The sequence below is a fragment of the Pongo pygmaeus genome, chromosome 16 (assembly GCF_028885625.2).
Source record: "Pongo pygmaeus isolate AG05252 chromosome 16, NHGRI_mPonPyg2-v2.0_pri, whole genome shotgun sequence".
In the NCBI taxonomy this organism is placed as follows: domain Eukaryota; kingdom Metazoa; phylum Chordata; class Mammalia; order Primates; family Hominidae; genus Pongo; species Pongo pygmaeus.
The window spans coordinates 64,046,563-64,064,784 of NC_072389.2; the positions used below are offsets into that span (position 1 = coordinate 64,046,563).

General features: G+C 35.4%; 1 protein-coding gene across 1 annotated transcript in view; it reads right to left on the reverse strand.

Moving 5' to 3' along the window:
- Window positions 1–18,222, reverse strand: part of ADAM10 (ADAM metallopeptidase domain 10) — a 157,358-nt gene that overhangs the window by 60,179 nt on the left and 78,957 nt on the right. The window contains exon 5 of the mRNA XM_054450003.2: window positions 10,791–10,891. Within this exon, the coding sequence (XP_054305978.1) occupies window positions 10,791–10,891 (101 nt within the window). The remainder of the gene's footprint in view (window positions 1–10,790; window positions 10,892–18,222) is intronic.

Here is an 18,222-nt window from a genome sequence, read left to right on the forward strand (position 1 = left end):
GGGTTTGGTTTGCTCTTGCAAAATACATCATTAGTGTATTTATTTGAAGTTTTCTTTCTGGATGCAGGCATTTATAGCTATATAAACTTTCCTTTTAGTACTGCTTTTACTGTATCCTACAGGTTTTGGTATGTTGTGTTTTCTTTGTTTTTTGAGACAGCATCTCCCTCTGTTGCCCAGGCTGCAGTACAGTGGCACAATCTTTCTCACCGCAACTTCCTCCTCCTGGCTTCAAGCAATCCTCCTGCCTCAGTCACCCAAGGACCTGGGACTACAGGCATGCACCACCACATCTGGCTAATTTTTAAACCTTTTATAAAAGAAAAGGTCTCACTATAGACCCCAGACTGGTCTCAAATTCCTGGGCTCAAATGGAATTACAGACATGAGCCACCACTCCTAGCCAGTAAGTTGTGTTTCCATTATCATTTGTTTCAAGAAATTTTCCAATTTTCTTTTTAATTTTTTCACTCACCTATTGGTCATTCAGGAGCATATTGTTTACTTTCCATGTGATTGTATAGTTTCAAAGACTCCTTTTGTTATTGATTTCTAGTTTTATTCGAGTGTAGTCAGAGAAGATACCTGATATTATTTCAATTTTTTGAATGTTTGAAGACTTGTTTTATAACCAAACATATGGTCTATTCTTGAGAATGATCTAGGTGCTGAGGAGAAAAAAATATGTATTCTGCAGCCATTGGATGAAATGGTCTATAAATACCTATTAGGTCCATTTGTTCTATACTGCAGATTAAGTCTGATGTTTCTTCATTGATTTTCTGTCTGGAAGGTCTATCCATTGCTGAAAGTGGGGTATTGAAGTCTCCAGCTATTACTGTATTGAAGTCTATCTCTCTCTCTTTAGCTCCAATAATATTTGCTTTATATATCTGGGTGTTCCAGTGTTGGGTGCATATATGTATTAGTCCATTTTTGCATTGTTATAAAGAAATAACTGAGTAATTTATCAAGAAAAGAGTTTTAATTGGCTCATGGTTCTGCAGACTTTACAGGAAGCATGGTGCTGGCATCCGCTTGGCTTCTAGAGAGGTCTCAGGAAGCTTATAAGCATGGGCAGAAGGTGAAGGGGGAGCAGACACATGACATGCTGGAAGCAGGAGCAAGCAAGAGTGTCTGTGGGGGGAGATGCCACACACTTCCAAACCACCAATCTCATGAGAACTCACTATCACAAAAACTGCACCAAGCCATGGGGGATCTGCGCCCATGATCCAAACACCTCCCACCAGGTCCCACCTCCAGCACTGAGGATTACAATTCAACAGAAGGTTTGGGCAGAGACAAATATCCAAACTATATTAATATATATTTACAGTTGTTAAATCCTCTTGCTGAATTGATTCCTTTGCATACATACATACATACATACATACATATATATATATATATATATATATTTTTTTTTTTTTTTTTTTTGAGACAGAGTCTTGTTCTGTCACCCAGACTGGAGTGCAGTGGCCCGATCTCAGCTCACTGCACCCTCCACCTCCTGGGTTCAAGTGATTCTCCTGCCTCAGCCTCCCGAGTAGCTGGGATTACAGATGCCCACCACCACAGCCAGCTAATTTTTGTATTTTTAATAGAGACAGGATTCCGCCATGTTGGCCAGGCTGGTCTTAAACCCCTGGCCTCAGGTGATCCGCACACCTCAGCCTCCCAAACTGCTGAGATTACAGGCTTGAGCTACCAGGCCCGGCCCCCTTTATAATTATATAGTGATTGTCTTTGTCTCTTACAGTTTTTGTCCTGAAATCTATTTTGACTGATACAAGTAAAGCTACTCCTGCTCTTCTGGTTTCCACTGGGATGGAGTATCTTTTTCCACCATTTTATTTTCAGTCTATGTGTATCTTTACAGGTGAAATGTGTTTCTTGTATGCAATAGATCATTGGATCTTTGGGGTTTTTTAATCCATTTAGCTACTCTATGTCTTTTGATTAGAGACTTTGGTCCATTAACATTCAATGTTATTACTGATAAGTAAGGACTTACTCCTGCCACTTTGTTATTTGTTTTCTGGTTGTTTTGCAGCCTTCTCTTCCTTCTTTCCTTCCTGTCTTCCCTCTAGTGAAGCTGATTTTCTCTGGTGGTATGATTTAATTTTATTGCTTTTTATTTTTTTTGTATCTATCATATGTTTTTTGATTTGAAGTTACCATGAGGCTTGCAAATACTATCTTACAATCCTTATTTTAAACTGATGACAACAGTGATTGCATAAATAAGGAAGCAAAAAGAAGACTAATAAAAACTTTAACGTTGTCCCCCTGCTTTTTAACTTTGTTTCTATTTATGCCTTATTGTAATGTCTACATCCTGAAAAGTTATTTTTTATCAGTTCACTATTTAGTCTTTCTACTCAAGATATGAGTAATTTATATACCATAATCACAGATACACAATATTCTATGTACTTATTATTACCAATGAGTTTTGTACCATCATATAATTTCTTATTGCTCATTCACATCCTTTTCTTTCTGACTGAAGAACTCTATTTAGCACTTCTTGTAGGACAAGTCTGGTGTTGATGAAATCCATCTGTTTTTGTTTCTCTGGGAAAGTCTTTATTTCTCCTTCGTGTTTGAAGGCTATTTCCCTGAATATACTGCTATAGGATAAAAAATTTTTTCCTTCAGCACTTTAAACACGTCATGCCACTCTCTCCTGGCCTGTAAAATTTCTACTGAAAAGTCTTCTGCCAAATTTATTAGAGCTCCATTGTAGGTTATTTGTTCCTTTTTTCTTGCTGCTTTTAGTATCTTTTCTTTATGGCCTTTGCTGGTTTGATTATTAAATGCCTTGAGTTAGTCTTCATTGGGTTAAATATGCTTGGTGTTTCATAACCTTCTTACACTTGAATGCTGATATCTTTTTCCAGGTTTGAGAAGTTCTCTGGTATTATCCCTTTGAATAAACTTTTTACCCCTATCTCTTTCTCTACCTCCTCTTTAAGGACATAATTCTTATGTTTGCCCTTTTGAGGCTATTTCCTAGATATTATAGGTGTTCTTCATTCTTTTAGAGTATTCTTTTTCTTTTTTGCCTCCTCTGACTTTATATTTTCAAACAGCCTGTCTTCAAGCTCACTAATTCTTCTATTTTATCAATTCTGTTACTAAGAGACTCTGATGCACTCTTCAGTATGTCAAGTGCATTTTTCAACTCTAGAATTTCTGCTTGATTATTTTTAATTATTTCAATTTGTTTTTTAAATTTATCTGATAGTATTCTGAATTCCTTCTCTGTGTTATCATGAATTTCCTTGAGTTTCCTCAAAACAGCTATTTTTAATTCTCTGTCTGAAAGGTCACCTATCTCTGGATCCATTCTCCAGGATTTGTCCCTAGTGCCTTATTTAGTTTCTTTGGTGAAGTCATGTTTTCCTGGATGGTCTGGACGCTTGTGAATGTTGGTTCATGTCTGGGCATTGAAGAGTTAGGTATTTACTGTAGTCCTCACAGTCTGGGCTTATTTGTGCCTATCCTTCTTGGAAAGGCTTTCCAGGTGCACTGTCCATTTTTTAATTGGGGTTTGTGCTTTTTTTTTCTTAACTGAGTTATACAGTTCTTTACTATTCTGGAAAAAAGCCTTTTATCAGAGATATTGTGGACATTTTCTCAGTCTGTGGCTTGTTTTCATATTTTTCTTAACTATGTTTTTTGAGGCAAGGTTTTTCATTTTGATGAAGTCAGTTTATACATGTTTTTCATATGGAATTTTTGTGCCTTGAGAAATTGTTATCACAAGTCACAAAAATTTCTCCTATGTTTTTTCCTAGTTTTAGTTTTAGCTTTGGCATATAGGTCTATTTTCCATTTTGAGTTAATTTTTGTATAAGGTGTGAAGTATAGGTGAATCTCAATTTTTTTTTCATATGGATATCCAATTGTTCCAGTACCATTTGTTGAAAAGACTGTTCTTTCCTCTTTTAAATTACCTTGGGACTTCTGCAAAAATCAACTGACCATGTGTACTCTCCATGTTGCTACATTTACCTGTATGTTTACCCTTAGGTCAAGATGACACTATCTTGATTACTGTAACTTTATACTAAGTCTTAAAAACCAAATACTATTAAATCTTCCATCCTTGTTCTTTTTTGAAAATTGTTTTGTCTATTCTAGATCTTTTACCTTTCAGTATAACTTTTAGAATCAGTTTGTCAATTACTAGATAAATGTCCACTGGAAGTCTTGATACTGAATGCACTGAATCTGCAGAACAATTTGGGGAGAAATGACATATTAACATTGAGGATTCCAACCACAAACAAAGTTTATTTCTCAATTTATTTAATTTTTAATTTTTCTTGGCAATGTTTTCTAGTTTTTCATGTACACATCTTGCACATATTTTGTTAAATTTATTCTACATATTTTATAGTTTGATGCTATTTTAATTAATTTTTTTCATTTTCTAAATATTCATGGCCAGTATATAGAATACGACTGATTACACCAACTTTTAGCCTATGTCCTTGATAAGTCTGCTTATTGATTCTAGTAACTTTTTCTAGGTATACTCTTGTATTACCTTTAACTACTTCCTTTATAATCTGTATGCCTTTCATTTATTTTTCTTGCCTTATTATGGTGGCTAGGACTTTGAGTATAACGCTGAGTAGAAGTTTTTATTCCTTGGCTGGGCACAGTGGGCTCACACCTGTAATCCGGCACTTTGGGAGGCCGAAGCGGGCAGATGATGAGTTCAAAAGTTCGAGACCAGCCTGACCAACATGGTGAAACCCTATCTTTACTAAAAATACAAAAATTAGGTGGGCGTGGTGGTGCGCACCTGTAATCCCAGCTACTCAGGAAGCTGAGGCAGGAGAATCACTTGAACCCGGGAGGTGGAGGTTGCAGTGGGCCGAGATCACGCCACTGCACTCCAGCCTGGGCGACAAAGTGAGGCTCCACCTCAAAAAAAAAAAAAAAAAAACATCTTTTATTCCTAGTCTCAAAGGAAAAGGACTTAGTCTCTCACTTTTAAGCATGGTATCAGCTGTAGGTTTTTTATAAAAGCTCTTACTAGCCTAAGAAAGCTTCTTTCTATTTTTAGTTTGCCATGTGTTGAGTGCTGAAATTTGGCAATGCTTTTTTACTAGTCTACTGAGATAATCAGAGGGGTTTCATCCTTTATTATGTTTATGTGGTGGATTACACAAATTTTCTAATGTTAATCAATTTTGCATTTCTGGCATAAACTTCATTTGAGCATAATGTGTTTTTTTTTATATACTGCTGGATTTCACTTGCTAATATTTTAAGAAATTTTACTTTTACATTTCTGAGGAATATTGGTCTGTAGCTTAGTTTTCTTGTAATGTCTCTGTTTGGTATGACTATCAAAGTAACACTGGCCTCATAAAATGTGTTATGAAGTTTTCTCATTCTTTTTTTGGACAGAGTCTCGCTCTGTCGCCCAGGCTGGAGTGCAGTGGTGCAATCTCGGCTCACTGCAAGCTCCACCTCCCAGGTTCATGCCATTCTCCTGCTTCAGCCTCCCCAGTAGCTGGGACTATAGGCGCCCGCCACCACACCCAGCTAATTTTGGTTTTGGATTTTTAGTAGAGACAGGGTTTCACTGTGTTAGGAAGGTCTCGATCTCCTGACCTCGTGATCCACCTGCCTCGGCCTCCCAAACTGCTGGCATTACAGGTGTGAGCCAACACGCCTGGCCGTTTTCTCTTTATTTTCTTAAGGACTTTAAGACTGTCCTTAAGTTTAAACTCTGAGAATATGGATCCATAAATTAATTCATAGCATAATTAACTAAACCCAATTTCTTTTCCATCATTTTATGACCCAAATCCAAAACAATGAGCTATTTTCTCTTCTTTTTCTTTTTTTTTCTTTTTTTTTTTTTTAAATAGGGTCTCACTCTGCAGCCTGGGCTGGAGTACACTGGTGCAATCAATCATGGCTCACTGCAGTCTCAACCTTCTACATTCAAGCAATCCTCCTACTTCAGCATTCTGACAAGCTGGGACTACAAGAGTGAACCATCTCACCTAGCTCTTTAAATGTTAAAACTGTGTCTTTTCATTTAAATTGCATTTCTTTTACACTCATTTGGTCTTTTTTTTTTTTTAATCACTCTAACCATCCCAGTTTCTTAATTAATGTGCTTAGTCCATTTATATTTTTTTAATTAAAAAAAATAGAGACAGGGTCTCGCTATGTTGGCCAGGTTGGTCTTGCACTCTTGGCCTCAAGCAATCTTCACACCTCACCAGTCCATTTATATTTAATGCAGTCATCAATATCGTTAGATTTAAACTTACCATCTTGCTATTTATTTTCTATTTGTCCCATCTGTTTTTTGTTCCTTTTTCTCTTCTTCCTAACTTCTCTTAACTGTTTTCAAATACATTTGATTGATTTATTTTATTAACCTGTTAAATTATTTCCTCTTCTTTTTTCAATGGTTGCTCCAGAGCAGAGGAAATTCCTGCAAACTTTTTCTGAAAAGGCCTAATAGTAAACATTTAGACTTTTGAAAAACATGTAGTTGTTCTCTATCACAACTATTCAATTCTGCCACTATAATGTAAAAGCAGCCATAGACAACCTATCAATGAATAGGTGTGGCTGTGTTCTAATAAAACTTTACTTACAAAAGCAAACATCTGGCCCACAGGCCGTAGTTTGCTGACCCCAGCTCTATGGTTTACCATATCCATCTTTATCATGGCACAGTTTACCTGTGAAAATTACACCACTTCACAAATTGTTTAAGAAACATACTTCTATTCTTCTTTCTCTTGTCCTTTACACTACTGTCATAAATTTTGATTCTCTGTATATTACAAAATCCATTATACCTTATTATTTTGACTTAGGTAATAATCTCTTGAAGATTTTTTTAAATGAGAAAAAAACTGCTTAATATTTATCTATATAGTTACTATTTTATGTTCTTCACTCTTCTGTGTGTATCTGAGTTTCCATCTGGTATATTTTTCTACCTGAAGAACTTCCTTTAATGTTTCTTACAGCGTAGGTCACCTAGACACAAATTCTCTCAATTTTTATTTAAAAAGATCTTTAATTTGCCCTTGTTTTTGAAAATTATTTTCACTGAATATAGAATCCTAGTTTGGCACGTTTTCTTTCAACACTTTGAAGATGTTATTCTATGTCTTCCAGTTTGCACTGTGTAATGAGAAGTCACCAGTTATACTTATCTTTGTTCCCCTGTATGTAAATGTATCTCCTTTTCTCTGGCTGCTTTTATGGTTTTTTATGATTTTTAGGTGTTTCCAATAATTTAATTGTAATATACCCTGGTATGGTTTTCTTTGTGTTTATCCTGCACGTGTTTCATTCAGTTTCTTGGACCATGAATTGAAATTTTTCCTAGTATCTGAATTTGGAGGCATTAATTTTTAAATATTTTTTTCTGCATCTCTTCCCCCTGGAAGTCAATTATTTTCCCTCTGTGCTTAGATATGGATACTGTCTATTGTTTTATTTTCCTTTACTCAAGTATACTCATATTGAGTTCTACAGTAATTAATTTTCTTTTAAGCCTATCCACTAAATTTTTTACCTCAGATAATATATTTTTCACCCTAGAAGTTCCATTTGGTTCTTTATTAGAATTTCCATTCTCTCCTTTTTGTGTTCATGTCTTTAATTCTTTGAACATACTAATAATAGTTGTTTTAAAGTCCTTGCCTGTTAATGTCTGTAATTACTGGTTGTGTTCCTATTTAGGTGGCTTTTCTCCTTATTATGAATCACATTTTTCAGTTTCTTGTCATCTAGTAATGTTCTTTGAATGTTGAACACTGAATGTTACATTGTTGAGTATCTGGACTTAGTGTCTTCCTTTAACAAATATTATTGAGCTTTTCTCTGACAGACAGCTAATTTATTTGAAAAGCAGTTTGACATTTTTGAGGTTTGTTTTTCTGCTTAGGAAGGGCAGGTCTGAAGTAGCTTCTACTCTAGGGCTAGGATAGCCCTGCAACCATGCTTGGGATATCTACTAAGTGTAATTTTTTCAGAGACAGGGTCTCGTGCTGCTGCCCGGGCTGGGGTGCCATGGCACAATCATGGATCACAGCAGCCTCAACCTCCTGGGCTCAAGAAATCCTCTTGTCTCAGCCTCCAGAGTAGCTGAGACTACAGGTGCTCACCACCACACCCAGCTAATCAAAAAATAATACTAATAATAATAATTATTATGAAGATGAGATCTGGCTAGGTTGCCCAGGCTGGTCTCGCACTCCTGGCCTCAAGTGATCCTACTGCCTCAGCCTTCTAAAGTGCTGGAATTCACAGGCATGAACTACCACACCTGGCCCAAGTATTGTTTTTGACAGTTGTTCATTTCACAGAGTCCAGGTAGTTTTTCTTTGTCTCATAGTTTTCTCAAAGAATTTCATCCTGTGCAGGCAGGCACAGCTTAGTATTCAGCTAAGACTCAAGGAAGGCAACACCTGGCAGATATCTGGGGCTTTTTCTCAACACAGCTCTCTCCTTTCAGGTATTGTGCCCGTAAGTCCAGACACCTCAGTCTTCCTGAACTCTTACTTCTAACTCTTCAACTCAGCAACATTGCTGTGTTTTTATCCTTCTTCAGATCTCCTTCTGTGTGTCATATCTGAAATTTCGACTCCAGCCAAAAAGACAGGGAAATCACAGAGATATTTATTTCCTCACTCTGCGATCTCAATCCTGCAATGCTTGTTTTCTAATGTTTGAAAATAATTGTTTGAAATATTTTGTTTGGTTTTCTAGTTGTTTACTGTAGAAAGCGTAGTTAGATATCAGTTACTCTATCACAGCTTGAAAGTGAAATCTACAAATTTCAAAGTTTTCATTTTAGACATTTAATACTTCAATCCATCTGGACTTTTTAGTTGTAAATATGGACTTCATTTACAGCCTGGATTTTATTGTTGCAGGATGGTGATCCAACTTCATCTTTTTTTCAAATAGATAAACATTTTTTTCTGGATCCATTTATTCAATGGTCTTCACTTTTCCTTACTAATTTGAGATTGCATCTCTACCACATAACAAAGTTTCATATATGCATGGGTCTTTTTCTAAGCACTCATTTTTATCCAACTAGTTAATTTGTCCATCCTTGTGCTATCACACTCTCAATTATTATAGCAAGTCTTAATACCTCCTAGGGTAAATCCCTCTTTCCCTCTTTCCTGTTCATCATCTTTAAATGGGCCCTACTTCTTCTTAGTCCTTACTTTTCCATGTAACATTTTTGACCCATTGAGTGTTGTGAATAAGCCTGTTGTAATGTGTATTGGACTACCATTGAATCTACAAATCAATACAGGGAGAACTGATAATATTATAATATTATTATTTCCCATTAATATGGTATATCTCTCCATTCATTTAAAATCAATCTTCCTTAATATTTTTATAAAGTTCTGATTTTCCTTATATAGGTCTTATAATTCTTTGTTACATTTATTCTATAATATACAATATTCTGATATTATTAACAATGTCCACCCTTTCATTATATTTCTGGTAGTCTACTTGTGGTATAAATAAATGCAACCTACTTTTGTATATTAATATTTTATCAAGTCACCATGCTAAATTCTATCATATCTAACAGTCTATAATCTCAAACCCTCTATCCAAATTGCCAATACATTAGTACAGGCCACTGTCACTTCTCAATTGAATAACTACAACTTCTCATTAGTCTCCTAAACTCTAGTCTTAAACTCTACCCTCATGTTAAAAATTCTTTACTGATCTTTCTGTCTCCTTGGTCTTTGTATGTACTGTTCCTCCTGCTTGGAATAGTCTTTCCATATCCTCATGGCTAACCTAACTCCTACTTATTCTTAAGGTCTGATTATTGCCTTCAAATACTTATAAAGCTAGATTAGCTATTCCTCTTGTGTGTAGAATATCATCCTATACTTAATCCTCTCCTACTACTCTAAATTGTTTCTCTGTGTCTCCAATTAAACGATAAACTTTTGAGAATAAGCCTTCATCTTAATCTCCACATATTCCCAGAACTTTCCACAGTCTCTGACATATGGCAGAAGATCAATATGTATTTCTTCAATACATGTAAGAATAAGATCTCACTTAACACTAGAAAGACCCACCTGAAACAGAATTGTTTATGCCATTTTACAGATCAAGGAATAGATCTGAATACAAATATTCATGGCTCAAGAAACATTACTCTACCATACTACTTTTAGAAAGGATGTCCAAAATATATGATAAATGTTTTATCATAAAAGAAAAAATGTTTTCTCATTTTGAACTTATGTTTTGAATAACTACAACCTGTCACCTATGACTAAAGAAAAAGGAGGGGAAAAAAATAATTAAAATATGAAAAGCCCTGAGATTTTTATTAACATGACCAACCAGATTGTCTGCTGACACACAACGTTCAGGGTTAAAAATGAGGAATACCTTGGCAAACGAAGAAGGCAAGTGGTCACTCTAATTTTAATACTAATAAAAATATTTACATTTATATAAAACATTTGTTTTCTTTTATAACAAAACATGTAAAGGATAGTATATTTTAGACTTGTAATGTTTTTTCGGTCACATATATTTGTATTCAAACCTCAGCCCTATCTCTTTATTATTGGCACGTTACCTGGCCTCTTTGAGCATTCAAAAACACTCCCCATAGTGGTGTTAAGTCTTTCAGAAATTCTAGAACATACATTTTAAATGTAGATATACATCCTCAAGTTCATTTCCATTTCCTAAATGCAAGCTAGTGTTAAAATCCTTACCTGTGTTACTTCCTCTACACCAGTCATCTGGTATTTCCTCATTCTTTCAAATACTGAATGATCTGCACAGCCCCCCTGAGGACCATATTTATGGGGATAGTCTAAAATACAAAGAAGAAACATCATTACTGTCACACATTTAGGTATAACCAATTATAAATGAGAATTATCTTATAAGTAAAAATTTAACTGTCTTAACTAATGAAAACCATAAATGCTTATTGAGCACCTATGGAAAAGGCATTATGCTAGGCATTTTAATGTTAAAACCTAGCAGGTTCCTAAGTTCTCCCTCAATAAAAACCACTGGTCTTTAGCTTTTTGTCATATAGATGATTTGTGAATTCTAAAACTGGGCAATAATCACTCATTTTTCTGACCCTATCACCAATATACTGCATTCGGCTGTCATCAAGAGAATATCTATGTTTCTGATCCATCATCTGACAGGGGTCAAGAGAATCCTTCTGCAGCATTCCTGAGCTCCATCATGAGGACTCTAGCAAATATAAAGGAGAACCCCAAAACTCTTCCTATTCTTGGGAAGATATTCCCCCACCCCTCATTTCACAAAACACAACTATGTACCACTTTCTCCCTTAGGACCATTAAGACTATTCTCATAGCAGCTCAGTTTTTACAGTTATGTGACTATATCACTGACTACCCCAACTTATTATAGGCATTTGTTGTCACCCAAGTCACTACTGCCCTTATTTCCTTATTTTTACATCCTGACTTACTGTCAGTCTCTCTGACACCACCTCATCATCATGACTGATGACATCATTCATCATTTATTCATCATCATTCATCATTCATGACGATGATCCTTCCAATACACTCAGTTCTTTTCTCCAATGATTTTTTCCTACCTCAGTTTCTCATTTCCATAGTTACTCTTCTGAACTTGTCACTATTGATAACTGAAAGCACTTCATAATCTCAACTTCTACTATTCTACTTTCTTTCCACCACTTATCTTTTCAGCACATTCCCTCTAGGCTCCATCAACCCTGTAACATCAGTGAGACCCTTTAATCCACCAATGCTACCACCTTATTGTCTATCACCAGATATTCTTTCTCTTCCTTATTCAGTTTAAATCCCATAGTCAATTATTATTATAATTACACCACTGCATTCACCATCAACTCCCTTGTGTTCCACCCCAACGCCCTTGAAGGGAGTTGATGGTGAATGCAGTGGTGTCTTACTTACTTCAGAAGTGTAACTATGGAAGAGAGAAGCTCCTCCTGAAGCTGAATGAGGCTAAAGAAAAACTAGTAATTCCAGTCTCATTCAAAAGTCATGATCTATAACCTCAAGCAGTTCCTTAATCCCAGCTAGCAACTGAATTTCCAGAGTGTATTCTCAATTTCATTCACCTAGTTAACACCAGGCAGTCCTTGCTTTGCTACACCACTAAGTGCCAGTCATAAAACTGACCATGCAAGCTGAAACTATGCAAAATGATCTTAATTATCAATGGGGAAAAAATTACAATTGTTCTGTGACCTTTAAAATCTTTTGTCTTAACACTAAAACTGACTTACCATTGGTTATAAATGTATAGGAGAACAAAAAAAATACATTTATTTAGTACAGTGTTACTTAAAACATTGGAATTTTAAAATAATTAGTGTTCTATTTCTTCGCAAACTGAATTTTATATATCATGAATTAAAAATATAAATTCCTTTTGAAAGCTTGAAACTTAGGGTAAAAAAAATTTCCAAATATTTCCAAAGCGACAAAACAGTATTTATATATGCTTCAAATTCTGTCAGCACAAAACTCTCCCAATAGAAAGGGTCAAGCATACAATTTTTCCCATATACTTTCAAAATTTCTAAAAGACGCTGTTTTCCTTGGTCACCACATTAACTATAAAAATGGACAAAGACATTTTCCCTCTAAAATTACTAACAATATAATCCTCATTTCTAGAAAAAAGCCTTTGTTCAACTAATGAATAAGCCCTCATTGAAATGCTAAATCATAGGATGCACTGTAGTTCCCCTGAAAAGGCCAAACAGCATATTCTTTCACAAAGAATGAGTCATGGGTGTAGAATATTCGGCCTATTTAAAACAAAGATCAGCTTTAGCTCTATTGCCTTTCTTCCAGTTCCTCTGCCAGCCTCTTGCTTTTGTTTTGCTGTTCAAGACACAAATATAAATAGTACATATATTGTGACTCTACCTCAAGTAGGAAATAGCTCTAGTTAACTCTCAATCATCCACTCTTTCGAGGAGGAATATTTACAGTTCAGATTCTCTGTCGAACAGAACTAGGCATAAAATACTCACTTTTTGCACCCTCACTACTTCCAGCAGGGTCAGGGTACCCCTCCGCCTTATGTGACTAGCAGCTCAGAAACTTAACTGCAAGGTCCAAGGCCTTGGCTATGAGATGACCCTCTAAATAGTCAAAACTGGGTGGTAATCCCTCCAATAATACGCCATGAATCACCAAAGCCAATTTTTAAAAACCTACATTAATTGAATTTAAAATAGAATGACTTCTATAGAATATCATTATGCATAAAAATTATTTTTGTTAGTATCCAGAGTATCATGAGGTGGGGTCCTTGTTCATGAAAATCGCCATTTATTCCCAAAGTTGCCTACATCAACAAGGATTCACGATGGAGAGTAGAAGAAAGGATAGGCTTTTTTTTTTTTCTTTTGAGAAGAAATGAAAAGTTTGGAGACAGGAAAGAACTCCAAATGTTCTTCCTCCTAATTCCAGTGGATGGGAGGCCCTTTCTCCCGAGTACCAATTCTCATGTCTTCCCAATCCCCATGTCTAATTTCTGTTTTGGGAGGGTAAGTGGGCATAAGAAAAACACAGAGAGATTGTCCCTAGAAAGAGGAGGAAGTTGAAGATGACCCCACTTTCCACATGCACTTACAACACTGATCTCTCTGGAAACAGAGATGAGGAAGAGGTCCAGGCATGTCACTCCTCACCCCATGGGTTTCAGAAAGAAAGGGTTAGTATTGGCAGCCAAAGGGATAATGGGAGTCAGGTCAACCAGAGAAATGTTGCTTTATTATTCTGATCAATGACAAATAGAATTATTAGACTCTAAAGTGTTTAAGGAAGAACCTTTGCTCTATTCATTATTGTATGGATAGTTTCTAAAAGCGTCTTGTACAGATTAGGCACTCAAAAAACATTTATTAACAAATTAATCAGTTGTTAAACCTGTAAAACTTACAACTGACACTTGGAATGAAAACTTGTAACATACTAACTTTAAGTGACCATTATTTACATGTATTTGACTTGGGACTATACAGCTATACACGGGTAAATGGGTGACTAGGCCAAAGAACATGCCATCTCTTTTCCTTTCTTTAGTTCGCAAGCTGTGACAACTGAAAAGAAATATTGTTGCAGCCAGAGTAATAGGGCTGACCCTTCTCCTGTGATCACAGATTCTCTCCTCTAGCAATCAAAAGTCTACCCCTTATCTTCAAGGTTCAAGTCAAATTCCACCTCCCCAGGGAAGTCTTCCTAAATCTCCCTAAAGCTCCCTCACTGAGGTAGTTATGCACTACCCCAGGGCTTTGATGACATTTTTGTTATAGCATTTACCACATTTTGACTCTCTATTACTGAAAATTCCCCTGAAGGTTTTTAATCTTCAGGGGAAATTTTAAAATTCTCTTTCCTGTATATTCGCAAACCAATAAATACTTGTTGAATTTAATTTTTCAGCCAGTATCTGGTTTCTATGCCTCTTTTCAAAGGTCATCCATTAACCAAAGACCTATAAACTGCTGGCTCCCATAACCTCCTTTTAGCCTTCATTCCACCTACAATAAAGAGGAATTGTCTAACACTTTAAATTGTTTCTACAGCAAAGTGTGTTCTAAATTCCTAACTACTTTATAGATTGACTATAACATACAGAACATTCAAAATTAAGACCTGTGTACACATAAATTTCCTAATCATATGTCAATGTTATTTTTAACTGCATTAATTTATTAAGCAAACAAATAAAAAAAATTATTATATACCAAACAACAGGGATACAAAAATAAATGACATAGAACATGCACTCTCAAGAGCTTTCAGTCTAGCTGAGGTGTCTGACATGTAAACAAGCATGGCATTTAAGTACCAACTTCCCAAGTGTTAAAGTCTCCCAGCAATCATCCACAGTTTATTAAACACTGGTTGAATTTAATTTACTCATCCAGTCAACAGCTGGTTTCCTTCCATGCCTCTCAAAGGTCAGTCATATAACCAATGACCTGTAAACCACTGGATTCAAAAGATAGGGAAGACTCATCAACACATAAACAGCAGTAAAGAGAGGATACCCAGAACTGTGAGGTCAGGAAAAAATTCTAGGAGATTACACCTAAGTTGTATTATCAGCTTGGAGGAGAGAGAATGTACATGGTGTATATGCTACTAGCTTAAATTAAAATTCTATGGCTATTTTGCCTGTCTTGTTTCCAAATGCCCCCTCTCTAGAGCTCAGGCAAGAGAGCAAGACTTTTTGGTCCTTAGTAGTTATTTTATCCCTTTGTCTCTTCAAAATTTATTTTCTCTTTAATCGACCAATACTTGATGAGTTAATATTAAAAACCTTATAGTAATTTTGTCTGTAATAACCCAACCCAAATGTCCATTAACAGACAAATGTATTAACAAATCATGGTATCCACACAATAGACTACTATTTATCAACAAAAAGTTACTAACTTTTAATACATACAACATGGATGAATCCCAAAATATTTATGCTGAGTTAAAGCCAGACTTTCTTAAAGAGTACATAATGTATAATTGTGTTTATATAACATTTTACAAAGTGCAAACTAACCTAGAGATTAGTGCAAGAGGGTAGCGGGGAGTAGAGGAGAGAAGAATTACACTGAAAGCTTTTGGGGGTGATGGGCATGTTTATTATCTTAAATGCTATCATAGTTTCACAGACATAAACATATGTCAAAAGTTATCAATATTATATACTTTATATATAAGCAGTTTATTGCTATCAATTTTTCCTCAAGCTGTTAAAAGAGTAATACTGACTACAGAGATGTGACAATCAAAGGCAATGTGTAGACGCTGATTAAATCCTGTATTAAAAAAAATAGGAGACATTTTTGTGAAGTAATTGGGGAAGTGTGTCCACAGACTATACATGAAGGTATTATTAAGTCAATATGTAATTTATAGGTCTAAGAGTATAAATCTGTGTAACCTTTTTAAAGAGATATCTGGCAATATATATCAAAATGTACATGTCTGACAATGCTACTTCTAGGAAATTAATCTTAAGGAAATAACCATAAAAATATTGAGGGAAGAATATATGTGCAAGAATGTTACCTGTTGCAAATTTTAACAGTAAAAAAGAGGAAACAATCTATACATCCATTAGTTGGCAGGTTGGTAAGTAATACATTTATCAAGGAAACAGCAGAATTTTATGTAGCCATTTAAAGGAAAAATGTAGAGCTATGTTTATTGACACAGAAAGAGATCTAAGATATACTGTACATGAAATTTAAAATGGTATATGAGATCTGAAGGGCTATTCACAAAAATGTTAATGGTGGTGGACACATTTCATCTTAACTTACTTAATTTACATACAAGAATACTTAAGAAAAATACTTCATTTACATACAAGAATAGCCATTTTATATAGTCATTTGCTAATCAGCACAAAAATATTTTTATTTTATTTTTACATTGTATTTCTGTCAGCCATGATCAATCAAGATATCTCCAACTTTAAAGGAAAAGTAGTTTAGAACCATTAACTTTTAGAAGAGATAAGAGATATTAGCACCATGATCTAACACCCTCATTTTATACCTGAAGAAAATGAGACCAAGAAAAAGTACTTTACCTGTATAAGGTTATAAAGCTATTCTAACATATCACCTTGATTTCATTTTTAACTCTTTTCATACATATGTCATGCCTCAGTTCTTTGACATACTACCTCCTGTGCCTTCTCCCCACCATGTACCATGACCACTAACTTGTATGGTCTTGAGCAAACAAATTAAAACCAAAAAAAGTTTTAACTAGTAGATCTACAAGCTTCCCTAAAAAAAAACAATTCTAAGAAGTCTCTAGAAGCTAAAACCAATAAAATCCACATCTATAAATTCTACACTTATGTTCAAATATAAATACAAGATAGCAAGACTGCTTATGGAGATTATCTAATCCCCCAATTTATAAATCATGTACAGAATATAACATGTCTTTAATAAACCAGATCTCACAATGCCTCTTCAGAAACAGCTTTTTAGAGGGCCAGAGTCCAGGACCAATGTCCTCAGGCACTCTTACAAGGTCACGGGTACAAACATGAATCTCTGAATTATGCTATCAGAGATGTGAAAGACTGAGGTTTAGCTCTGAGCATCTCTAGGACATACACGCATACATACTCCTAAATGCTATTTCTTTTAGTTTTTCTGTAACTCATCACTCATAAGAGTTGAGCCTTGGCCAGGCATGGTGGCTCACACCTGTCATCTTAGCACTCTGGGAGGCTGCGGCAGGAGGATCACTTGAGCTCAAGAGCTCGAGACCAGCCTGGCAACATAGTGAGACCTCGTCTCTATTAATAAATATACATATTTTTTAAAGTGAGCCTAAAATATAAATTTGCATTTTCAGTAGTAAATATGGCTCACCTTCAAAATCAATGATACCAAAAATAACTCTTTTTTTTCAATCCTGTCATTGTCTCTATTGTCGTTAAGTTCTTGCCTTTTAGCAGCCTTTAAACTCTCTTAACTCAGAATGTAACAGAAATAAAGCACTGGAGTGGAAGCCAAAAGACATGGATCCATGTCATACTGCACAAGTTTTATAACTCTAGACTTCAGTTTCCGTCATCTTTAGAGTGTTGAATTCTAGTGCCTTTTACAATACTAAAATTATAAAATTTCTTACTCAATTTATTTGTAAAACACTTCAAAAACTACAAAATCATGAGAAGATAGTTCTCAAAAGAAAAAACAAAAATTTCAAATATAATTTTACTTGTTAGGGTGACTTTCAAAGTTGCTTTACAACATGAAAGGTTTTTTTATTTTCAAATAATCATGTATTTCTGATAGCCATTACTGTACATTGACCTCCATGGAGACAGTGCTGGGGTAAATCACAGCCAGATAAGCACTAGGTGACTGACTCTGTGCTTCTCTGAAGAAAAATAACTAAACTTGGTAAAAGAAGATCCTAAGAAGCCAAGAGGCAAAATGTCATCATATGCATTCTTTGTGCAAACTTCCAGGAGGAGAACAAGAAGCAGCACTCATGCTTCAGTTAACTTCTCGGAATTTTCTAAAAAGTGCTCAGAGAGGTGGAAAGCCATATCTGCTAAAGAGAATGGAAAATCTGAAGACATGGCAAAGGGGGACAAGGATGGCTA